The following is a 26,141-nucleotide window of genomic DNA, read 5'->3' on the forward strand; positions in this document are numbered from 1 at the left end:
CCTCCTAGCCCGAGAAACCTACCCTGACTCATCTTTTCCACCCCACTTTTAAATGGCATGCATGCATTCACCCAATTAGTTCCCAATTATTGAAGTCTCCTCTCTAAGTTTCTCTACACCCTCAATCTTCCTCTTCATTCAGTTCAAAAATGTCTGTGTCCTCTTCAAAGTATCCCTGGCCTTGCTCTACTCTGCTTTAACAAAAACCTCAGCTTTACGTCATACTATATTATTGATTATCTACCTTGCTGCAATAGGAAGTTCTCCTGTATCATTTGTGGTAGAGCTTTTAGTCATTATGCCACTCTACTGTGAAGTTTCCTTCATCAATTATTTTGGCTTTCTAGTTCTCTCACCACTTTCAAAATCTGCTTCAAAACTTGCCATGTTCACCATGCCTTTTGTGATCTCTCATGTCTCCTTGATTTCAAGCGACACTTTCTTTGCTCCATTGCTAATTTACCTTGAGACACTTTGCTAATTGTTTAATTCTCCCAGAAAGCCTTCAACTTTAATTTATTCCTGTTAGTTTTATGGCTAAATCCCAGTTGTTTGTTGTGGCTTTATTGAAATGACAGTAGAAAATTTGGAAAAGACTCAACAAATCAGACATCAGCTGTAGGCATAGATTGTAGTAAGATCTAGAAAGTGGCTGGTTATTAATACTTTCCAAGCCATGGAATAATTAGTAAGTTTGCAGATGATTCCAAGATTAGTGGTGTAGTAGTTGATGAAGAAGGTTGTCTAAGATTGCAAAAAGATCTTGATCAATTAAGTCAATGGGCAGAGGAGTGGTAGATGAAGTTTAATTCAGACAAATATGAGGTATTGCATTTTGGTAATACAAACAAGGGCAGGACTTACACAGTTAGTAGTCAAGCCCTGGGTAGTGTTGTAGAACAGAGAGACCTAAGGGTTCAAGTACATAATTCTTTGAAATTTGCGTCACAGATATATATAGTGGTTCAGAAGACGTTAACATGCTTGCCTTCATTGCCCTGATTTTGAAAACAGGAATTAGGCTGTCATTCTGAGGTTGTACAGGGCATTGGTGAGGCCTCTTCTGGACTACTGTGTGCAGTCTAGTCACCCTGTTACAGGAAGAATATTAGTAAACTGGAGAGGATTCAGAAAGCATCTACCAGGATGTTGCCAGGATGAAGACTGGCACATTTCACTGGAGCATAGGAAGTTGAGGGGTGACTTATTGAAATATTGAGGGGCATTGATAAGGTGAATGACATGAGTCTTTTCCCTAGTGTAGATTAGATTAGATTAGATTACTTACAGTGTGGAAACTGGCCCTTCGGCTCAACAAGTCCACACCGACCCGCCGAAGCGCAACCATACCCCTACATATACCCCTTACCTAACACTACAGCAATTTAGCATGGCCAATTCACCTGACCCGCACATCTTTGGACTGTGGGAGGAAACCGGAGCACCCGGAGGAAACCCACGCAGACACGGGGAGAATGTGCAAACTCCACACAGTCAGTTGCCTGAGGCGGGAATTGAACCCAGGTCCCTGGCGCTGTGAGGCAGCAGTGCTAACCACTGTGCCACCGTGCTGCCGGATTCAAAATGCCACATGGTGGCGTATTTTTAAGGTGAGAGGAGGAAGATTTAAAAAGGTCATGAGGGACAACATTTTTTAAATAGAGATTAGTTCATGTGTCAAATGAGCTGCCAGAGAAAATGGTGAATGCAGGTACAGTCATAACATTTAAAAGACATTTGGATAAGTTTATGAATGGGAAAGGTTTGGAGGGAGATGAGCCAACCACAGGTAGGTGGGACTAGTTTAGGTTGGGAACATGGTCAGCATGGACTGGTTGGACAGAAGGGTTTGTTTCCATGCTGTATGATTTTGTGACTCTATACTTACACCTTTACATTCTGGTGAGGCAAAGTTTATTGCTAATTTGTTAAAGGAATGCATGGTCAATCTGTAATTAGCTACTAAAGGTAATGGATAGTGATTGATGTCACCTCCCACTGTCTCCTGACTGGTTCTTATCTATGTGCCCATCCCCTTCATTATGGTCTGTTTATTCTCTCCTTATGACTTTTTACTAAGATAAGGGTGTAGTTTGCAAAGTTTGTTAGCTCTTTGTTTTAGAAAATGGAGGTACATGCAGTCAGGATGCAACGATTGATACATTTAAGCTCAAGGCAAAATTCTCGCTTAATGAAGTTCCCATCATCAGAGTGGAACTTAAAAGTAGTGGATTTCCTATGCATTTGCCTGAATCTCTGGTTGTATGGGGATTGGTTTGGAGGTGAAGGAGTATGACAGAGAAGCCTTCGGCCATTGGGTTGTGTTGTATTTGTTTCGCAGCTCCCATTGCTACACCAGTTTTTGACCCTGGAGTTCACTCACAGTTTGGGAAATGAGGAAACAGAAAATGTAGATGGGTTTGTAAGAACACAAATTCAATCAGGTTAAGGGGCAACACGGTGGCTCAGTGGTTAGCACAGCTGCCTCACAGTGCTAGGGACCTAGGTTTGGATTCCATCCCCAAGCAATTGTCTATGTGAAGTTTGCACGCTGTCATCATGTCTGCGTGGGTTTCTGATGAGTGCTCCGGTTTCCTCCCACAGCCCAAAGATGTGCAGGTTATGTGGATTGGCCATGCTTATTACCCATTGTGTTCAGTGTTATGTAGGTTAGGTGCATTAGCCATGGGAAATGCAGGGTTACAGGGATATGGTAGGGGGATAGATTTTGGTGGGATGCACTTTGGGTGTGTCTGTGTGGACTCATTGGGCCGAATGCCCTGTTTCCAGTCTGGAGGGATTATATGGACTAAAAAAAATCAGGTACTTATCACTGTCTTTTCATTCTTTCTTAGAAGCCAGTTAGTAATGGTTTCTTTGTCTTTATGATGTTTGAATGACTGGAATTTTTTTAAGAACCAATAGGTATAGTGTAAAAAGTTGCTTATTGCATCTATACTATATAAAACTAATGCAATCAAAACGCTTAGTACAAATCTAAACAAATTCTTATGCAAAGTAAATAAAAAGAGTATGAAGTGTTGTATTCTTCAATACACAGTCTTGAATGATGAAAGTCTACATGATCTTCCAATTGCAAACTTAAAAATATGTGGTTACGATGTGAACTCTAATACAAAGGATATGTTTAGTCAAAAAAATTAAGTTTAGCCACAAATGCTTGACTAATCTTCTGGAATATTTTGAGCATGTAACTATGAAGATGGACAAGGGAGGGCCATTGGATGTAATGTATCTGGACTTCCAGAAAACCTTCGATAAGGTCTTACATAGGAGATTAGTGAGCAAATTTCGGGCATATGGTATCGGGGGCAAAGTACCGACTTGAATTGAAAATTGACTGGCTGACAGGAAGCAAAGAGTAATGATAAACGGGTCCCTTTCAGAATGGCAAGTAGTGACCAGTGGGGTCCACAAGGTTCGGTGCTGGGCCCACAACTGTTTACAATATACACCAATGATATAGATGAAGACATTAAAAGTAATATTAGCAAATTTGCTGATGACACCCTGGGTGGCAGGGTGAAATGTGAGGTGAATGTTATGAAAATACAGGGTGACTTGGACAGGCTAGGTGAGCAGACAGATGCATGGCAGATGCAGTTTAATGTGGATAAATGTGTGGTTATCCACTTCGGTAGCAAGAACAGGAAGGCAGATTACTATCTAAATGGAAGTAAAAACAATGACTGCAGATGCTGGAAACCAAATTCTGGATTAGTGTGCTGGAAGAGCACAGCAGTTCAGGCAGCATCCAAGGAGCAGCGAAATCGACATTTCAGGCAAAAGCCCTTCATCAGGAATAAGAGGAGGAAAACTTCTTCAAGGCAGGCATCCTTGCAAGAGCATTCACAGTAGGGTTAAAATCAACGAGGTAAAACAATGGCTGCAGATGCTGGAAACCAGATTCTGGATTAGTGGTGCTGGAAGAGCACAGCAGTTCAGGCAGCATCCAAGGAGCAGCAAAATCGACCCTTCAAGGGCTTTTGCCCGTAACGTCGATTTCGCTGCTCCTTGGATGCTGCCTGAATTGCTGTGCTCTTCCAGCACCACTAATCCAGAATCCACTATCTAGATGGAGTCAAGTTAGGCAAAGGAGCAGTACAACAAGATCAAGGTGTTCTTGTACATCAGTCAATGAAAGCAAGCATGCGGGTACAGCAGGTATTGAAGAAAACTAATGGCATGCTGGCCTTCATAACAAGAGGAATTGAGTATAGGAGCAAAGAGGTCCTCCTGCAGCTGCATAGGGCCCTGGTGAGACCATACCTGGAGTATTGTGTGCACCTTTGGTCTCCATATTTGAGGAAGGACATTCTAGCTATTGAGGGAGTGCAGCTAAGGTTCACAAGGTCAATTCCTGGAATGGCAGGACTATCATATGTTGGTAGGTGGAAACGACTAGGCTTGTATATACTTGAGTTTAGAAGAATGAGAGGGGATCTGACTGAGACGTATAAAATTATTAATTGATTGGACACTCTGGAGGCAGGAAGCATGTTTCCGCTGATGGGTGAGTCCAGAACCAGAGGACACAGTTTAAAAATAAGGGGTAGGCCATTTAAAATAGAGTTGAAGAGAAACTTCTTCACCCAGAGAGTAGTGGATATATGGAATGCTCTGTCCCAGAAGGCAGTGGAGGCCATGGAGATAGTGGAATCAAGGGTTATGGGGATAAGGCAGGAACAGGATACTTATAGTGATGATCAGCCATGGTCATAATGAATGGTAGTGCTGACTCAAAGGGCCGATTGGCCTACTCCTGTACCTATTGTCTAAAAATAATGACTTCACTTCTAATATAATTACTTGAAAATGAGTACACAGCTACGATCTTTTTCTCAGTGACTCCCTTTTTGCTTTCTTTGTCTCTGATATGGGTCAATTAATATATGTGAGTTTGCATTTTTCTTACTTAGCTTTGGAGCCTGCATGTTTTTATTTTTTATGCACTCATGGGATGGCCAGTATTTATTGCCCAGCCCTCATTGCCCTTGAGAAGGTGGTAGTGAGCTGTCTTCTTGAACTTCTACAAGTCCATGTGCTATATATAGACCGTCAAATGCCCTTAGGGAGGGAATTTCGGGATTTTGACCCATCAAGGATGGTGCCTGGCTTCGGGGGGAAGCAAATATGTTATGGTGTCCCATTTATCTACCGCCCTTATCCTTCTCAATGGAATTGGTCACAGGTTCGGTTGGTACTATCTAAGGATCTTTGGTGAATTTCTGTAATGCATCTTGTAGGTAGTGAAGGAGTCAGTGATGGTAACAAATTAAATGTTCAGGGGCAGTGGTTAGATTGTCTCTTATCAAAGATGGCCATTGCCTGGCTTTTGTGCAGAATGAATTAACGAACATAATGAAAGAACATTCTGCGAATGTTACTTGCCACTTGTCAGCCCAAACCTGGATATTGGTCAGATCTTGTTGCATTTGAACATGGCTTCTATATTTGAGATGTTTCAAATGGTGCTGAATGTTGTGCAATAAACTGCCAATATCCCCACTTCTGAACTTATGATGGAGAGAAGGTCATTGATGAACCAGCTGAAGGTGGTTGAGCTGAGGATACTACCCTGAGGAGTTCCTGCAGAGAAATCTTGGAGTTGTGATAAATGATTCCCATTACAACACTTCAATGACATTACAACACTTCAATGTTTTTGCACGTGGGGAGCAGTGAATTGAGGGTTGCGTAGGTTAAGTTATTATTTTTTACATTAGGATTCAACCTCAGCACAGCATCTTGGGCCAAAGGGCCTGTTCTGTGCTGTACTTTTCTATGTTCTATGTTATCAGTCACGTATCTGAGACAGTCATGAACAATGATCATAATCCATTGAAGATTGTGGAGAAATTTAAGGACAAAAGTGCAAGACTGTATAGATGGAACTTGTTGTTACAGCCATTCAATTTGAGAATTGTGCATGTGGCAGGACGACAAAACATGACTGCTGACGCATTGTCAAGATTCGAATGAGGAACAGAGACATTCAGTGGCAGGAGTATAACAGACTGAAACAGGATATAGTTGTGCATATTTGCATGTTTATAGTCAATGTAACGTATACGTGTGTTGTAGAGTACTAACAGGTTAAGATTAAGGAGTTGTAAATGAAGCCATCTTTACATTTTGATGGTTCTTTTTTTTTAAGGGGTGAGGTGTGATGATGCTGCCTTTGGCTTTTTTTTCCAGAGAGGTCATAAAAGCCATAGACTTCAAAAAGTCTGGAGTTGAAGGGTTCAGGGCCAATTTGTTTATAGCTAACAGATACTGCCTCAGCAATTTTAAAATGAAGCCATCTTTGGATTTTGAAGATTTTTTTTAGTGAAGAGATGTAATGATGCTGCTTATTTAACAAGGTTATACTGTCCTTGGCTTTTTTTTTCTCAGAGAAGTTGTAAAAGCCACAGATTCCTAAAAGTCTTGGCATGAAGGGTTTCAGTGCCTATTTGTTTATAGCTAACAGATACTGCCTCAAGCAAAGGCTTTCAAGTTAAAATAATACTTGTACACTGAAAGGACAGTGGCCAGTTCTTCCAGCTCAGCTTTTCTCTGGTTTGGTTTGGTTTTTAGCAGTAGAGTTTTAAAACCTGCTGGACCCCAATAAAGCAGGTCCAGGCTGATTGAATTGAATTGAATTAAATTGAATTTATTGTCATGTGTATCGAGACACAGTGAAAAGCTTTGTCTTGTGAGCAATACAGGCAGCTCACAGAGCTAAGTAGCATAGATAAGTGAATAATAGGTAAATAGCAGCAAAAACAAAAACAACAGTAGGGTAGAAATTGTTTTGAAACTGGCTGGTGCGTGTGTTCAGACTTCTGTACCTTCTCCCTGATGGTAGAGGTTGTAGAAAAACATTGCCAGGGTGGGATGGTCTGGCTTCTCTCCTATAAAACCCTGAGTTTGGTTTTACCTTTTGTGCCAAGGGTGTTTATGGGGATTGTTGCAAGTACAGCATCATTAAGTTGGTTTTCTGTTGGGTTTCGGATATATTAAGTTAATCAGTATTCAGGTCTCTTTTGTTTGTGTTTTATTCGGTAATCTTGTAAGTAAATTCTGTTTTGTTAAAACTTAATGGTTTGACCAACTGCAACCCTCAGAATATCTGTGTTACACCTGCTTGAAACAATGAGCAATGTTAGGGTCTGGGCTAATTTCTTGAAATTTATTGTGGTGTTATAGCCTGGACCATAACACATGTTTGAACCAAAGCTCGAATGAGTACAGGAGCTGAGATCCTTTGATGGAACCAAACTTTAGGGTGTAGGTTTGCTCGCTGAGCTGTAGGTTTGATATCCAGACATTTCATTACCTGGCTCGGTAACATCATCAGTGGCGACCTCCAAGTGAAGCAAAGCTGTTGTCTCCTGCTTTCTATTTATATCTTTCTCCTGGATGGGGTTCCTGGGATTTGTGGTGATGTCATTTCCTATTCGTTTTCTGAGGGGTTGATAGATGGCATCTAGATCTATGTGTTTGTTTATGGCGTTGTGGTTGGAGTGCCAGACCTCTAGGAATTCTCTGGCATGTCTTTGCTTAGCCTGTCCCAAGATAGATGTGTTGTCCCAGTCGAAATGGTGCTTTTTTTTCATCCGTTTATAGGGATACAAGGGAGAGAGGGTCGTGTCTTTTTGTGGCTAGCTGGTGTTCGTGTATCCTGGTGGCTAACTTTCTTCCTGTTTGTCCTACGTAGTGTTTGTGGCAGTCCTTGCATGGAATTTTGTAGATGAAGTTGGTTTTGTCCACGGATTGTACCGGGTCTTTTAAGTTTGTTAATTTTTGTTTGAGAGTTTGATGGGTTTGTGTGCTACTAGGATTCTGAGGGGTCTCAGTAGTCTGGCTGTCATTTCTGAAACTTATTTGATGTATGGTAAGGTGGTTAGAGTTTCTGGCTGTGTTTGGTCTGCTTGTCATGGTTTGTTCTTGAGGAATCTGTGCACTGTATTTTTTGAGTATCCGTTCTTCGTAAAAATGTTATATAGGTGGTTCTCCTCTGTTTTCCAAACTGATGTCAGTGAGCAGGCTATTGCTGGCCAGGTGGTATTTGATAGCACTGTTGATGCCACCTTCCCTAACATTACTGATAATTGAGAATAGACTGATGGGGCAGTAGTTGTGGGTTGGATTTATCTTGTTTTTTGTGTACAGGACATAGCTGGACAATTTTCCACATTGTTGGGTAGTTGCCAGTGTTGAGTTTTGTTTTGGACCAGGTCAAACCCCGTCAACATATATTAAGAAGATAACCTTTTCTTATTTTTAAGAGCAAATGTAAGGCATTATGTTCTGTTTACAATTCAATTTGTCAAACTACTAGGCTTAAAGCAAAGAATACTTTTTGTGCATTATAGTTAAAATACAAACATAAGAAAGACAAATTGGAATAACAACTCTGTTGGAAAATTTAACAGAATATTACATTATTTAACTGCTAAACAGCAATTGTTTCAGTGTAGAACATTCCATAAACACTCCTTTAGCAAAGGAAAATTCAGTGAAATAGATTGTCTCACATGCAGTTCTCTGGTCCAGGAGGAAAGAGCCTCAAAAGAAAATTCTGAGAGAGAGAGAGAGAGAGAGAGGAAAAGAATGTAAGCACTTTACTGTAGGCTGTGAAAGATGTAGGACAGCGTCCAAACCCCAAAAACTACTGAAAACTAATCTTAAACCCTGGTTCTGTTGGAGCTTGATCCCACTCATTCATGCTGCTTTTTTTGCCTGCTTTTTTAAAAAAAAAAGCTTAGCGGCATTGCTGGGCTCAGAGCACATAACTCAGCTCCAAGTTTAAAACTTGCTTTCAAAAGAAGCATGGCAGAACAAATCTTAAAGGCACATTTCGTACCAATTAAATTGGAACAATTTATTTAGGGGAGCAGCATTTTCTGGAGCACAAGTCTTCAGTACTGTTGCCAGAGTATTTATTGTCAGGGCCCATAGCCTTTGCAGTATCTGGTGCCTCCAGCCATTTCTTGATATCAGGTAGAATGAACTGAACTTGCTGAAATCTGTCATCTGTAATGCTAGGAACCACAGGAGGAGACTGGAATGGATCATTCACACAGCACGTCTAGCTTAGATTGCTGTGAATGCTTCCGAATTTTTTTTTTGCACAGATGTGTTGGGCTCTGCCACATTAAGGATGAGGTTGTTTCTGGACCCTTCTCTTCCAATGAATTGTTAAATTATCCACCAGCCTTCATGATTGGATGTTGCAGGAATGCAGAGCTTAGATCTGATCTGATGGTTGTGGGATTGCTTAGCTCTGTCAATAATTTGCTGCTGATGCTGTTTAGCATGCAAGTAGCAGTATTTGGTAGATTCATCTGGTTGTCCCCTCATTTTTAAGTATGCCTGGTTCTGCTCCTGGCATGCTGTCCTAAACCTTCCTTTGATCCTGTGGCCTGTGTGAGGTGTATGATGAGCCATAATGTTGCAGATTCTGTTCGATTACGATTCTGCTGCTGTAGATGGTCCACTGCACCTCATTATCATGAAAAGGGAATGGGATTAACAGGGGCCCTTCAACCTATCTGTATCTTCAAAACATTATTTTATATTTTGAATCTGTCCGCAATATTTAGAGTCATAGAGTCATAGAGATGTACAGCATGGAAACAGACTCTTCGGTCCAACTCATCCATGCCGACCAGATATCCCAACCCAATCTAGTCCCACCTGTCAGCACCTGGCCCATATCCCTCCAAATCCTTCCTATTCATATAACCATCCAAATGCCTCTTAAATGTTGCAATTGTACCAGCCTCCACCACAACCTCTAGCAGCTCATTCCATACATGTACCACCCTCTGGATGAAATAGTTGCCCCTTAGGTCTCTTTTATATCTTTCCCCTCTCACCCTAAACCTATGCCCTCTAGTTCTGGACTCCCTGACCCCAGGGAAAAGACTTTGTCTATGTATCCTATCCATGCCCCTCATAATTTTGTAAACCTCTTAAGGTCACCCCTCAAGTACTAATCTATGTCAATTACAAATGAGTAGTTTCACAACAAATTAATTTAATTACATTAATTAATGAATATACTTTGTTGTGTGATTCTAACTAAAAAAAGTCAATCATGAAATTTCCCTACTACTTTACAAGAATGGTTCTAGAAATGAGAAATTTCAGTTATAAGGATAGATTGAAAAACTTGTCACTGTTCTCTTTAGATAGCAAATGGTCAAATGGAGATTTCATAGTGGTTTTTAAAACTGTGTGGGTTGATTAGAGTGGATAGAAAGAGGCTGTTCCGGCATTTACAAGAAGAAAGAACAAGAGGGAATGGATTTAAAGTGGTGTGCAAATGAAGCAAGGATGATGTAGTTTGGGTATAGAATACACTGCTTGGAAATTTGGTGGAGACATGTTTAATTGAGGCATTCAAGAGAGCATTAGATGATTATTTCGATTGAACTGTCCTTGGATATGGGAAAATGGCAGGAAATTGGAACTAGCAAATAGAACCAGTGCAAACTTCATGTGCCGAATGGCATCCTTTTGCACCATAACTGTTCTGTAATAGTAATTCTATAACTATAAGTACATCTCATATGAATGTTCTTCTTAATGCAGGGAAAGGACCAGACCAACTCTCATTGATATATATTAATAAACTGATTTGATCTCTAAGAGACGAGTATAATCGTCATGGGGAAATGATACAGCATTTCTTCTGAAGGTATTAATTTTTCAGGTTATAAAGCATTACCAACATATTAGGTAAATGCTCCAGGAAAGCTAACTAAGACTATTTCAATATTTATTTTCACTGAATTACTTTTAGGGTAAAAGCTGCATATAAGACCTCATAGTCAAATTATCGAAATTAGTAGTTTCATTGAAACTCATGAGCCTTTAGCATATGCAAGACTAATTGTATCTGCCCTATTCTCTGCCTTTGTTGAGATCAATTAATTCTGGATGGATCAAAAATCAAGCCTTGGGCTTTCTGAACTTAATCAGAATCTCTACATTGTGGAAGCAGGCTATTTGGCCCATTGAGTCCATACCGGACCACCAAAGAGCATCCCACCCAGACCCACCTCCCCTATCCTATCTCTGTAATTCTATATTTCCCATGACAAATCCACCTAGCCTGCATATTTCAGGACACTATGGACAATTTAGCATAGCCAATCTACCTAACCTGCGTGTCTGTTGACTGTGGGGGGTAAACCAGAGCACCTGAAGGAAACCCATGTCAACACAGGGTGGCACGGTGGCTCAGTGGTTAGCACTGCTGCCTCACAAGGTCCCAGGTTCAATTGCAGACTCGGGCAACTGTCTGTGTGGAGTTTGCACATTCTTCCCATGTCTGCATGGGTTTCCTCTGGGTGCTCCGGTTTCCTCCCACAGTCCAAAGATGTGCAGGCAGGTGAATTGGCCATGCTAAATTTCCCGTGGTGTTCAGTGCATTAGTCAGAGGGAAATGGGCCTGGGTGTGTTTCTCTTCGGAGGTTCAGTGTGGACCGGTTGGGCCGAAGGCCTGTTTCCACACTGTAGAGAATCTAGTCTAATCTAATCTAATCTGCAAACTCCACACAGACAGTCACCCGAGGCTGGAATTGAACTCAAGTCCTTGACAGTGTGAGACAACAGTACTGACCACTTAAGAGTCTTACTGTCCTATAGCACAGAGACAGGCCCTTCAGCCTGAACTGGTCCATGCCAACCAAAATGTCTGTCCACACTAACCCCATTTCCCTGCACTTTTCCCATATCCTTCTATACCTTTTCTGTCCATGTATTTATGCAAATGCCTTTTGAATTTTGTCAGTGTACCCACCTCAACTACTTCTGCTGGCAGCTCATTCTACATGCGTATCATCCTCTATGTAAAAACGTGCCCCTCAGGTTCACTTTTATTCTTTCCCCTCTAACCTTAAACTGATATCCTTTAGTCCTCGATTCCCCAAAAGAAGACTGAGTGCATTCACCCCATTCATATCTCTCATGATTTTATACACTTCTATAAGGTCCCCACTCAGGCTCCTACACTCTAAAGAAAAAGGTCCTCCCTTGTCCAACCTCTCCCTGTAAATCAGACCCTTGGATCCTGGTAACAACCTTGTAAATTTCTTTAGCACTCTTTCCAGTTTAATAACATGGTTCCTATAGCAAGGTGACCAAAACTGATCACAATACTACAAGTGTGACCTCGCAAACGTCCTGTACAACTGCAACATGACTTCTCATCTTCTATACTCAGTGCCCTGACTGATGAAGGTCAGTGTGCCAAAAGCCTTCTTCACTGCCCTGTTTACCTCCACTTTCAGAGAACTATGCACTTGAACTCCAATGTCCCTCTGTTCTACTACACTCCTTCAGGCTCTACCATTCACCATGAAACTCCTACCTTGATTTGACTTTACAAGATGCAAGACCTCACACTTAACTATATTAAACTCCATTTGCCATTTCTCAACCCATTTGCCAACGAATCAAAGGTCCTGCTGCAATTTCTGAAAACCCTCCTCTTTGTCCACGGTATCGCCTATTTTATTGTCACCTGCAAACTTACCAATCATGCCTTGGACATTCTCATCCAAATCATTGGAATAGACAACAAACAGCAATGGACTCAGCACCAACCCCGAAAGTACTCCACTATTATCCTCTGCTTCCTACCATCAAGCCAATTGTGTATCCAATTTGCTAGCTCCCCCAGGATTCCTGTGATCCAACCTTCCAGAGCACCCTTAATATTGTACTGGAGTCATAGCTTCATACAGATGCAAGGAAAGAAACCCTTCAATCCAACTTGTCCATACCAACTAGATATCCTAAATTAATCTAGTCCCATTTTCCAGCACTTGGCCCATATCCATTTAAACCGTTCCTATTTATATACCCTTTTAAATGTAATTGTAATTGTACAAGCCTCCATCACTTCCATGCAGCTCATTCGTGAACAAGTTGCCCTTTTTAAATCTTTCCCCTCTCACCGTAAACCTATGTCCTCTAGTTCTCAACTCCCCCACCTTGGGGAAAAGACCTTGTCTATTTACCCTATCCATGCCCCTCATGATTATTCCTCAAGATTTCAGGGGAACTTTCAACATGGTTTTACACAGAAAGTCCGAGGGCACATCGCTGTACAGATCTTCAGCAGAAATGTTTGAGTCACATCACAAACCTTGCTGATGCAGCCACAATGCTTAAAAATTGCAAATTACAAACATAGCCCATTTTAACTTTATAGTTAACTAGTCAACAGAGTTCCATAGAGAATGCAAAATATAAAAAAAATTAAAGTGAGGTAATATGGCAAACCATAAAATCTAAAGTACTAGGTTTCTCATAAGCCAACTTGAATATGTAAAGCTTCAAAAATATTGCACTTAATACAATGTAAATAAATTTATGATATTTTATAAAAGTAAATTTGCTGTGACATTTGTTACGTAAATACATTTTGTATGTTTATGATATTGTAATTTTTTATTGAGCAACAAATTATCTAAGTAAATAAAATGCAGGATAAACCATCAGATCTCATGTGACATTTCCCTATGATAAATTGGAGGATATGCTGTTCTGTAAAACGAGGGGCTTTGCATCGTGCAGTGAAACATATGGTGCCTGCCATTCATTACAATTACACTTGCTCATAGACCTTCTATGGGATTTTACACTAGAATTTGTTATGATTAAAATGCCGTTTCACCATAACAATTCTACTGCCTTAATAGCACATTTATGAACAAGGTAAACTATTTTGTGTCTCTTTAACTGATTGGATAGAACAATTGAAGGACACAAATGTGAACCAGGTAGTGTCAGAATAATTAATTCTATGTCAAATGTGTACAAAAAAAACGTAAGGAAAGACCATAATAAGAATAATAAAGAGGGAAAATAGAGTTATTAAATTTTTCATATACTTAAATATTCATCAATGTTTAAAATCTAATGGAATGAGACTCCCAAATTATAAAATATGATTTCCAATGTCAGATTGTTTGACTGTCATTAAGCCACATCATGTTGTCAAACTTGTACTAGAATAGACAAGCTCTAACTTTTTTTCTGACAAGTTTTGCTTGTACATCCAACATACATACAGTAATTCTGTGCCTTTCGCATCTGAGATGCTTATTATTATGAGTGTTGTTATGTTGATTTTCTGACCTGAAGGTAATCTTTATTAGTAAACATAGACCTGCTGAAAATTTCATGGAGAGTGATGGAAGGAGAGGCATAATTGGTTACTGCATGGCAAAGTCATAAATTGAAATCACTTTGGACAAGATTGGAAGCAGGGGAGGGGCATAAAATTGCTATATGTGTGAGGAGCAGAAATGAATCTATATTGAATCCTTTCAACTGCATTGTAAAAAATTGAATATTCTGTAGATGTAAGGGAATCAAAGGTTATGGGAAAAGGCAAGAGAATGGGGTTGTGAAACTCATCAGCCATGATCGAATGGCTGAGCAGATTTGATGGGCCGAATGGCCTAATTCTGCTCCTGTATCTTATGTTCTAAAACTCATTTTAACCTGTTCTATTGATCGCTCTATTACTAGCCTGTTTGACCCATTCAATTTTAAATACCTCCCTCAGCCGCTATAGCTCCATTCAGGGTTAATGGAAGTTGGAAGTACAGTCGCTCCCCCCGTACCCACGGGGTATATGTTCCAAGACTTACCACAGAAGCCGGAAACTGCGGATAGTAGTGAACCCATTCATTTAAATGGGAAATTTATCTTCCTGGCACCCCCGTCCTTGGTTCTGGAAGGTTCTCTGTAACATGTTCAGGCCACAATAAACCGCACGAACTGAAACTGTGGAAACTGGATCCGCGGATATGGAGGTCTCCCTATACTTTATTTTCTTTTTTGGTAATTCTTTCACATTCTACTAAGTTGAACCAGTATTTGTTCAATCAACAAATGCTGCTGTTTTATAAATTTTACAGTTAAGTCAGGCAGAAGCCCATGTGACAGAAACTTGACATGTTTTCAGTTTCAAGTGCAAATCAGCATAAAAAGCTTAAATCCTACTACCAGTACATCTCTCACGATGTTACTTCAAGTGTTTCAGAAGATACAAGGTTTTGTCCTATGTAATTGAGGCCTGGTGCCCTCATTGTAGCAGATCCCGTGTTCCCATCTTCTACACAATGTGATTTTAATTTTTGAGATCTGAGATTATCTCTTCTGCAATTACAAAATCCAACATTATTATTAATTGACTTAAATATTTCAAGCAGGTTCTCCCCAGCATTAAGTACCACCAAAAGGAATTTGGCACAAGGGTGTTAAGCAATCATACAAGAATAGTGCCAGTTGTAAATTCAACCTCTCAATGAGACTGCCTCACACAGCTTTTCCACCTGTTTCAAACTGCTGCACATCAGATGGAACAACTAGTAAATCTGGGTGGTTGTGTTGGTATGGGAAGGAGAGGTGCAGACTGTTTGTTTTACATTTTAGATATAAAACTGTTTGCGTGCTTCATATTTTAGCAAGATACATTGTTGGATGGATTACTCTTTACACAAATGTTAATATTTCTTAGACTTAGGATTCCTATACTTTCCACATCATTAACAGTCTGAAGGTACTTTTCTTATAGATATTGCAACATTGCAATGGTTTGTAGCTTTTTAAGTCTTATAGCTATTAGTGCATTATAAATGAACATCCTCTTTCTGTCCTTAAACAAGCTACTATTTGGAGCATTTCACAGCAGAAGCTATGTTCTATTGGTTCAGTTAGACATATTGGGAAATGCAGTTCTTTCATTCTAATAAAAGTTGTTTTTCTTATATGACTGTGAAATTAGTCAAGCTTACACACTAGATTATTCAGGTTATTTTAATTTTCTAAATTAATAAAGGTGGGACTTAACAGTTTTTGAATTCTCCAATTCACTAGGGTAGACTGCTCTGTCTGAATGACCTATTCCTTGCTGCATATCACTTGTATTGACAGGTTTAGTGTGATTTGTTTAAATGTTACATATCTTGTTTGAATGACCTGTGATTTGCTCGAATTTTATCTTTCTACAAAACTTTCGAACATTTAGAATTTGTAAGAATTTAGGAGGTTTACATCAATGTTTTCCTCATCAGTTTTAAAATTATTGGTTGTATCTGACCAGACATAATTGTGAACTGTTATGAGATTTTAAGTTCTCTATGTTATGATTGATTCTTGGATTCTTCAGGACTGTAATTTAGTGAAGATCCAAAGCTCTTTGTTCTGAGAAATTCAATTAATTCAAACATTTTGATATTCCCACAGGTCTCCAAAGGTTGTGATTATGTGTTTGTGAGTGGCAAGGAATCTCGAGGCTCAATGAATGCCCGGATTATTTTCAACTATGAGCACTTGAGTGCCCCACTGGAGCTGACAGTTTGGGTACCAAAACTTCCTCTGCAGATTGAATTGTCGGATGGCAAATTAAGTCAAGTGAAAGGATGGAGAGTGCCAATCCTCCCTGATAGAAGGTGAGAAGCATGAATCAATCTTCATTTTATTGTAAAATTCACAGAGTTATCTCTCAATGATTTAATTGTCCAGAGAAAATCTTATTGATTATATACCCTTAGTAAGAACTCCTGTGACAAATAAATACCAGATTTGCAGTTCAGAATGTTTAAAATTCACTGTTTTAACAATACTGGGGCAACATTGATGTTCAAATTACAAAGGAACCTCAATTATCCGAAGGACACAGGCGGGAAGCATTTTGTTCGGTTTATCGAATTCCAGATAATCGAATGCCAGATAACATTGTTTAGCCAAGCATCGGGACCTTGCAATCTTGCCGCATAATCCAATATTTGGATAATCAAATGCTGGATAATCGAGGTTCCTTTGAATAAGGCAAAACAACTAGATAAAAGTTGCAATTTGAATGTTTTCATACTCTGTTACACCTCACTGGGATAGCTTACTGAAGATCATGTCCACTTTAAAGACTTTTAAAAAGAAGTGACCTTCTTCAATTTTTCTGTCTTTTCAACTCAAGTTGACAGAAATCACAGACCAGGTATTTATACTTAACAAGAATGATTTTTTAACAGGTAAATAGGCTCAGTCAAAAGTAAATAATTATGAGCTGTCTTCATATAATTCTACTTGCTAAAACTCTAGCCTTGTGTAAACTTCCCCCTTAAATACACACAGACAGGCATAGACAGGACAAAATGTGGATTTTTAGGGAAGGGAAAAACTGGAAAACAGTTCAGTGGTCTCTATTCACAGGATCTGCTGAGATAATTTGTGTAATGATCATACTTCTGTGCTGCTTCTCATTTTCATTCTATGGAAGCTTCCATTGGTTTTCAGTAGGCACTAAGTGGCTGGTTCACCCTTACAAAAGATCACTGGCTTATTAATTAATTGACTTTTTGGAATTCTTTAAAGGATCAAAATATGTTTTGGATAAAAAGGAGCCTATTGATGTAGTGAATTTGGATTTCCAGAAAGTACTTGACAGGGTTCCACATTAAAGTCAGAGCTGATGACAACATACGAGCATAGATAGAAGATTGGTTAGCAGTAAGCCGTCAGTATGTAGTTTGAGATTGACAGGATGGGAAAAGTGTGGTGCTGTCGGGCCCTCTTTGCTAGGCCCTCAACATTTTATAATTTATAACTTAAATGAAGCATTTGAAGGCATGATGGCTAAATTTGCAGGTGACAGAAAAATAGGTAGGAAAGTATGTTGTGAAGATGACATTACAAAGAAGCAGATCAATATAGATAGGTTAAGTGAATGGCAAAGGTCTGGTGGATGAGAGCATAATGTGGGAAATGTGAAGTTGTTTGCTGTGACAGGAAAATGAAAAACACAGTATATTACTTAACTGAAGAGCAACTGCAGAATTCTGAGGTGCAAAGGGACGTAGGTGTTCTGATGCATGTCCCACAAAAGATTAACAGCAGGTATGGCACACAATCAGGAAGATTAATGTGATGCGAGCTTTTATTCTGAAAGAAATTGAACATAAATGTAAGAACATCATTTTCAGTTAAACAGGGTATTAGTGAGAACGTGTCTCAAAAGATAGTTTCCTTATTTAAGGTAGGATGTAAGTGCATTGAGCGTAGTTCTGAGGTGGTTGATTAGATTGATACCTGCTTTTGTGAGTTACCAAAATTCAGAAAAGTGAATACCGATTTAATTAAAGTTTATAAGATCCTGAATTGCCTGGTCAAGGTGGATGCAGAATGAATGCTTTCTCTTGTGGTTGAGTCAGAATTAGGATACCCATTTTAAAATTGGGGGTCACCCTTTTACACCAGACATGAAGGGAATTTTTTTCTCTTGAGGGGTGTGCGAGTTTAAACTTTCTGCGTCAGAAAGCAGTGGAAGTAAGGTGATTGGGTATTTTTAAGGCAGAGGTAGATGGATAGTTGTTAGGTTACCAGAGATGGATGCAAATGTGCAATTTGGAATGCAGTTGTATCAGCCATGATCTTATTCAACGGTGAAGCAGGCTCGAGGAACTGAATAGTCTACTAATTTGTATCTTTGTATATATTTAAAAATGTAGATCTGATTCATCTGGATCAGAGTAGAGAGCAGGGCATAGGTCTGATTGTTTTCTGAAGCACGCAATTCTGCAGCTAGTTAAGGGCCCAGCGGAGGGACTTTGTACTTTTCATAGGCAAATGCTGAAAGGATGTTTTCCCTCACGGAAGAGTCTAGAACCAGAGGGCAGAATCTCAGAAAGAACAGATGCCAATTTAAGACTGAGGAGGATTTTCTTCCCTCAGAGGATTGTGCGTTTTAGGAATTCTTGGCCACAGATAGCTGTGGGAGCAGACTTTTTGTGTATATTTAAGACTAAGATAGATAGTTTCTTAATCAGTAGGGGGATCAAGGATTATGGGGAAAGAGCAGGAAAGTGGATGTGAGGAATATTGGATCAGCCATCATCGTTTAGAATGATGGAGCAGGCTTGAGGGACCGAATTGCCTGTTCCTGTTTATGTTTTTTTGCGTCTTGTATTTCCTGACTAAGGCTTATAAAATATTCAGAAAGATTGAAAGTGTTGCCAACATTTTGCATGCTCAGTACTCAGTACCAGAAATGCCCGGAGTCATTCATTCTCAACTGGCACTGATTTGAAAATCCCTTCAGGCATAATGAACATACTATTCTTAAAACGGAATGTTATTTTCACCTGTGTAGCTTTATTTTGTTGCATTATTCATTGCTCAGTCACTAATATTATTCCAGTTTTTGCTCATTTCTACTGTTGCCTGTGGTTTTCTTTGAGATTGTTTTTGTCAGCTTCCTGTTTTCCAAGGGTTTCCAATTGGGGATGTTTCTCTAATTACAGGTTTTGGAGGACTCTCTCCCAGCTGTCATTCCATTTTGATTTGCCTCTACCATCCTTTCAAATAGTTCTTTACCACTCAATATGTAAAAAGCTTTCCTTCATGTCACCTTTGATCCTTTTGCTAGTCATTTCAAATTTGTATCTTCTGATTCTTGATTCTGCCACCAATGGGAACAGGTTCCCTTTATCTACTGTCTCTAGACCCCTCATGAATACTTCTAACAAATCTCCTCAACTTCCCCTTCTCTAATGAGAACAATTCTAACTTCTACAATTTGTCGACATAACTTTCTTATTCCTGGAAACATTTTTCTTGAATCTTTTCAACATTCTCTCTGAAACCTTTGTATGGCTTTTAGTGTTTCCTAGAATTGGACAAAATATCTAATGAGGCCAAACCACGTTTTAAAAGGTTCATCATGATTTTCTTGCTTCTCTGTTTATAGAACACAGGATCTGCTATGCTTTTTGCACCACTTTCTCAACCTGCCCTACCAATTAAATATTTTATGCATTAAAAACCCAAGTCTCTTTGTTCCTGCCATTTTTGAGAATTATATCTTTTTGTTTATATTATCTCTCCACATTGTTCCTCCCAAAATGTATAATTTTATATTATTCTGCAGTAATTTGCATTTCTCATACATCATACTTTACTGTCCCACTTATGTGCTTTTGAAATCAATCATTATACTTTTTGCAATTCAAAATACTTCTAAATTTTATGACATCTGTATGCTTCAAACTTCTGCCCTGTACACACAGAACAAGGTCATTAAGATATATCCAGAAAATGCTGTAGCCTGAGTACCAACACCCAGGTGAACATTCCTTTACACCTTCCTCCAATTCAAAAAATCAACTGTCACCACCACTTTCTCTGTCACTTAGTCAACTTTGTATCCATGCTGCCACTATTCCTGATACAGCACATCAAATGCATTACTCCTATTAACTTTTTCTATTAGCCGATCCAAAAAGTGAATCAATTTGGTCAAATATGTACAGCTATCTCTAATTCATCAATTGAATTAATTTAATGAATCCGTACTTCTCAAAATGACTGTTTCATTGTACCAGATTAATCCTTCTAAAACATTTCTTGCCATTATCCGAGTCTTGCTGTTCAGCATATCCTAACACTCCTTTTTGAATGAGGATGTAACAATTGTCATTCTTTAGTCCTTTGTGTCTGCACTGCACCTTAGGAGGTTTAGAAGTTTATGGACAGTACTTTTGCAATTTCTATTCTTAGTTTCAAAAGCAACCTTGATGCATCTAATTTCACCCTTGGTGAGTTATTAATTGTAAGTATAGCCAGCCTTTCAAATTCTTCACCGTTATCAATTTTTAGGCTATTCAGAACCTTAATTTCTCCTCTTTAATTGGCAATTGGTGAAGTTGGAAGTACTCATTCAGTCCTCTGCCAAACTCTCTGCCTCCAGCTATGTCTTTCTTTTGTTTGCTGAATGGCCCTCTTCAGTTGATCTCTCCTGTTACTACTGTTTTACTGTGGAGATGCTTATTAGAAGGTTTGGATTGCTTGTTATGTTAGCTGCCAGTATCTTCTAATATTCTTTGTTCTCCCCACCATCACTTTGCCTTGAAAGTTTCAAAAGTAGCCTGGATTTATCAACTTGACATCAGTCTTATGGGTCCTTTCTCTCCCTTAAATTACTCCTCAATCACTTTCATGATTTAAGTGAGTTCTGGCTTTAGTTACCCTACACTTTCTACAAGTGCAAATATACGTCATGTGTATCCAAACTATCTTTGTGCAAGTGTATCTTAAATGTAGTCGAACTATCTCTTCAAAAGCAGCCCATTGCTTTCTTACAGTTTTGCCTGTCAATCTTTGATTCTAGTTTACTCAGACAGTAATGTTCTCATTCTATGAAATTGGCAGTCCTCCAATTAAGAATTCTTACTCTAGATTGCCCTCTGCCCTTTTATGCTAGCTAATATTAGCATTGTATCATCATGTTTCCGTTTGGTGCCTGACCTACAAATGCTCCACCTGACCACTTCGTCCCCAGAACTAGATTCAGAAATGGCACCTTCATCATCAAGCCAGAAACATACTGATCAAGAATATGCTTCTGAGCACATTTCAAAAACTTGAACCATCTTTTCCCTTTACACGATTACTTTCCAAACCTATATTAGGATAATTGATATTCCCTATTGTCATTATACTATGATCTCCAAAACTTTGCTCCTATATATTTTTTGTATATTTAGTATTCTATAGAATACACCCAGTAGTGTAATGGTACCTCTAATGTTTTGTAACTCAAACCAAAGAGATTTTGTACTCATCACTCCACTACATGGTCTCTCTCTCTATTTTTCTCACAGTAGTAGCCTCCCCAATATATTCTGTCATTCCTCATCCTCTCTTTGATTATTTGCATTTCCTGACAATTTTTATCCTGAATTATTTAGTTTCCAGTTCTACTGTTTTTTGAGCAATGTCTTCATTGTCGCCACTACATCATGTCCAATATAATTGTTTTCAAACAAATTCATTGACCAGCGTTTGTGTATTTATTGTACTGCAACCCCATTTGAACTTTATTGTATTCCCTCTTCGTCTGACCCCACCTAATACCTTATTATTCCACGGTCTACAACTGTCTGTCACTTTCAGTCCTTTTCACACTTTGTTTAATTCTTCTAATTCAGTAAATTGGTGACCAATTCCCTTTCAGGTTAGTTTAAGCCGTCACAGTACCAACGAACTACTCCTGAGAACATTGCTGTTATCCAAAGCTGTTGAGGGTAACCTGTCTGTCCCATACAGGTCCCACCTTCCCTAAAGCATCCCCTATACTCTTGCTCCAACCACACAATTATATGTTCAAAATTCCTATCTTCACAGTGGTTTTGGTACCTGGAAACATCTAGAGATTATTACTTTAGACATCTCATTTATTAATCCCTTTCCTCTCGTTCTCTAAAGTCCTCCTGAAGAACTTCAACCCTTTTTCTATCAGTTTTATTTAGAGGCATTTTCTATGTAATCTGTTCAAGAGATGTTTCTACATACCTCTGGAACAAGTGGGACTTGAACCCAGGTCTCCAAGCTCATAGGTAGGGACACTACCACTGCATTATGACCTTTAGTAGAATGATGTGCTCTTCCTGTCAGATGTGGGAGCTTATGGAAATTTTGCATGTTACTGATGATTATGTCTGCAGGAACTGTCTTTGGTTGCGAATACAGTCATGTCGCTTGAATTGTTTGGAGCATTAGTTACAGGCAATGAGGAATTTACAAGAGTGAGGGCGTGTGATGGATGGCTGTCATAGGAAGGGAGAAAAGCTGCAGATACAGTCAGGTAGATGGGCTAACTCCAGGAAAAGTAGGAGGGGTAAGCAGGCTGTGCAGGAGTCCTCTGTGGCTATTCACATCTCAAACAAGTATGCTGTTTTATAAAATGTAGGGGGTGATGGACACTCAAGGAATGGAGCACAAACAGCCAAGTCTCTGGTATCGAGATTGGCTCTACCGTAATGAGGGTTACATCAGGTTCCAACTGATTGATTGTGATAAGGTACTCTCTCGTCAGAGGCACAGACAGACGTTTCTATGATCAGCAGCAAAAAATCAGAATGGTGTGTTGCCTTCCTGGTGCCAGGATCCAGGATGTTTCGAAGAGGGTGCGGAATGTTCCCAAAGGGGAGAGCGACCAGCTGGAGGTCATTATACACATTGAAAGTAACAACATAGAAAAGGAAAAGGATGAGATTCTGAAGGGAAAAAAATAGAAAGTTATGTAGGAATTTAAAAAGGAGGTCCTTAAGGGTAGTAGTATCTGGATTATTCCCATTGCTACTAGCTAGTCAGGGTAGGAATAAGAGGGTAGAGCAGATGAATGCGTGTCTGAGGAGCTGTTGTATGGAAGAAGGGTTTACATTCTTGGATCATTGGAATCACTGCTGTGGTAGAAGTGACCTGGTCAAGAAGGATGGATTGCACCTGAATTGGAAGGGGAATAATATACTGGCAGGGAGACTTGGTGAAGTTGCTCTGAAGGATTTAAACCAGTAAGGTGGGTGTGTGAGACCCAGAGAAATAGTGAGGAAAGAGACCAATCTGAGACATGGAACTGAGATATCATAGCAATTAAAGAGACATGACTCAGAGATGGACAGGACTGGCAGCTTAATGTTCCAGGGTACAAATGCTATAGGAAGGATAGAAAGGGAGGCAAGAGAGGACAGGGAGTGGTGTTTTTGGTAAGTGGTAGTACTACTGCTGAACTTAGGTCCTGGGAATACATCCAGGGACATTATTTGGGTAGTACTGAGAAATTAAAAACCTTATTGGGATTGTATTATAAAGCCCCTAATAATCAGCAGAAAATTGAGAAACAAATTTGTATGGAGATTTCAGTTATCTGTAAGAATAATACGATGGTTATGGTCAAGGATTTTAACTTTCCACACATAGACTGGGACTGCCATCATGTTAAGGGTTTAGATGGAGAGGGATTTGAAAGTGTGTACAAGTATGTGGATGTACCTATTAGAGAAAGTGTAAAACATTGGGAAATAAGGCAGGGCAGGTGACTTAGGTGTCAGTGGGTGAGCAATTTGGGGCCAATGACCATAACTGTATTAGTTTTAAAAAAGTGATGGAAAAGGACAGACCAGATCGAAAAGTTGAAGATCTAAATTGGAGGAAGGCTAATTTTGACAGTATTAGGCAAGAACTTTCAAAAGCTGATTAGGGGTAGATGTTTTCAGGTAAAGGGACGACTGGAAAATGGGAAGCCATCAAAGATAAAATAATGAGAGTCCAGAGACAGTATATTCCTGTTAGGGTGAAAGGAAAAGATGATATGTGTAGGGAATGCTAGATGACTAGAGAAATTGCAGTTTTGATTAAGAAAAAGAAGGAAGCGTATGTCAGGTTTAGAAAGCAGAGATCGAGTGATTCCTTAGAAGAGTAAGACAGTAGGAGCATACTTAAGAGGGAAATCAGGAGGGCAAAAAGGGGACATGAGATAGCTTTGGCAAATAGGGTTAAGTGGAATCCAAGTGGCTTTTTCAATACATTAGGGACAAAAAGGTAACTCGGGATATAGATGGCGATATCTTGGAAAATGTCCATATTACACAGGAGGAGGTGCTGGATGTCTTGAAACGATAAAAATGGATAAATCCCCAGGACCTGATCTGGTGTACCCGAGAACTCTGTGGGAAGCTAAGGAAGCTGGGCCCCTTGCTGAGATATTTATATCATTGATAGTCACAGGTGAGGTGCCAGAAGACTGGAGGTTGGCTAACGTGGTGCCACTCTAAGAAAGGTAGTAAGGAAAAGCCAGTGAACTATATACCAGTGAGCTTGACGTCGGTAGTGGGCAAGTTGTTAGAGGGAATCCTGAGGGACAGGATTTATATGTATTTGGAAAGGCAAGGACTAATAGGGGATAGTCAGCATGGCTTTGTGAGTGGGAAATCATGTCTCACGAACCTGATTGATTTTTTTTGAAGAAGTAACAAAGAGGATTGATGAGGGCAGAGCAGTAGACATGATCTATATGGTGTTCAACAACGTTCCTCATGGCAGACTGGTTAGCAAGGTTAGATCTCATGGAATACAGGGAGAATTAGTCATTTGGATATAGAACTGGCTCAAAGGTAGAAGACAGAGGGAGATGGTGGAGGGTTGCTGTTCAGCCTGGAGGCCTGTGACCAGAGGAATACTAAAAGGATAGGTGTTGGGTCTACTGCATTTCATCATTTATATAAATGATTTGGATGTGAACATAGTAAGTATAGTTAGTAAGTTTGTAGTTGATACCAAAATTGGAGGTGTAGTAGACAGCGAAGAAGGTTACCTCAGAGTACAATGGGACCTTGATCAGATGGGCCAGTGGGTTGAGGAGTGGCAGGTGGAGTTTAATTTAGATAAATTCAAGATACTGCATTTTGGGAATGCAAACCTTAGCAGGTATTATGCATTTAATGGAAATTCCTGGGGAGTGTTGCTGAACAAAGTGACCTTAAAGTGCAAGTTCAAAGTTCCTGAAAGTAGAGTCGCAGATAGATAGGATAGTGAAGAAGGCATTTGGTATGCTTTCCATTATTGGTCAGAGCAATTAGTATAGGAGTTGGGAGGTCATGTTGCTGCTGTTCAGGTCACTTTTGGAATATTGCACACAATTCTGGTCAATTTCCTATCAGAAGGGTGTTGTAAAACTTAAGAGGATTCAGAAAAGATTTACAAGGATGTTGCCAGGGTTGGAGAATTTGAGCTATATCAAAAGACTGAATTGGTTAGGGTTCTTTTCTCTGGAGTATCGGTGGCTGAGGGGTGACCTTATACAGATTTATAAAATCATGAGGGGCATAGATAGGATAAATAGACAAGGTCTTTTCCCTGGGATGAGGGAGTCCAGAACTAGAGGGCATAGGTTTAGGGTGAAAGGGGAAAAATTTAAAAGGGACATAAAGGGCAACTTTTTCCATACAGAGAGTGGTGCTTGTATGAAGTAAGCTGCCAGAGGAAGTGATGGAAACTGGTACAATTACAACATCTGGATGGGTATATGATCAGGAAAGGTTTAAAGGGATATGGGCCAGGTGCTGGCAAATGGGACAGGATTAGGTTAAGATATCTGGTCGGTATGGATGAATGGTACCAAAGAGTCTGTTTCTGTGCTGTACATCTCTATGACTCCATTACCTGTAACTGTTCACCCTACCTGCTAAGTATGTTCTTTTGTCTCTCGGTAACATCATAGTCTTTACAGCACACATTGAGCAACATTAAAACCATGGAAACACCTCTCTGTT

The 26,141-nt window shown here is 39.6% G+C and overlaps 1 protein-coding gene across 1 annotated transcript in view; it reads left to right on the forward strand.

The window, feature by feature from the left end:
* The window catches only part of tmem132e (transmembrane protein 132E), a 533,792-nt gene that overhangs the window by 377,422 nt on the left and 130,229 nt on the right, over nt 1-26,141 (forward strand). The window contains exon 6 of the mRNA XM_060847811.1: nt 16,282-16,487. Coding sequence (XP_060703794.1) covers nt 16,282-16,487 — 206 coding nt within the window. The remainder of the gene's footprint in view (nt 1-16,281; nt 16,488-26,141) is intronic.

The sequence above is a fragment of the Hemiscyllium ocellatum genome, chromosome 31 (genome assembly GCF_020745735.1).
Source record: "Hemiscyllium ocellatum isolate sHemOce1 chromosome 31, sHemOce1.pat.X.cur, whole genome shotgun sequence".
In the NCBI taxonomy this organism is placed as follows: domain Eukaryota; kingdom Metazoa; phylum Chordata; class Chondrichthyes; order Orectolobiformes; family Hemiscylliidae; genus Hemiscyllium; species Hemiscyllium ocellatum.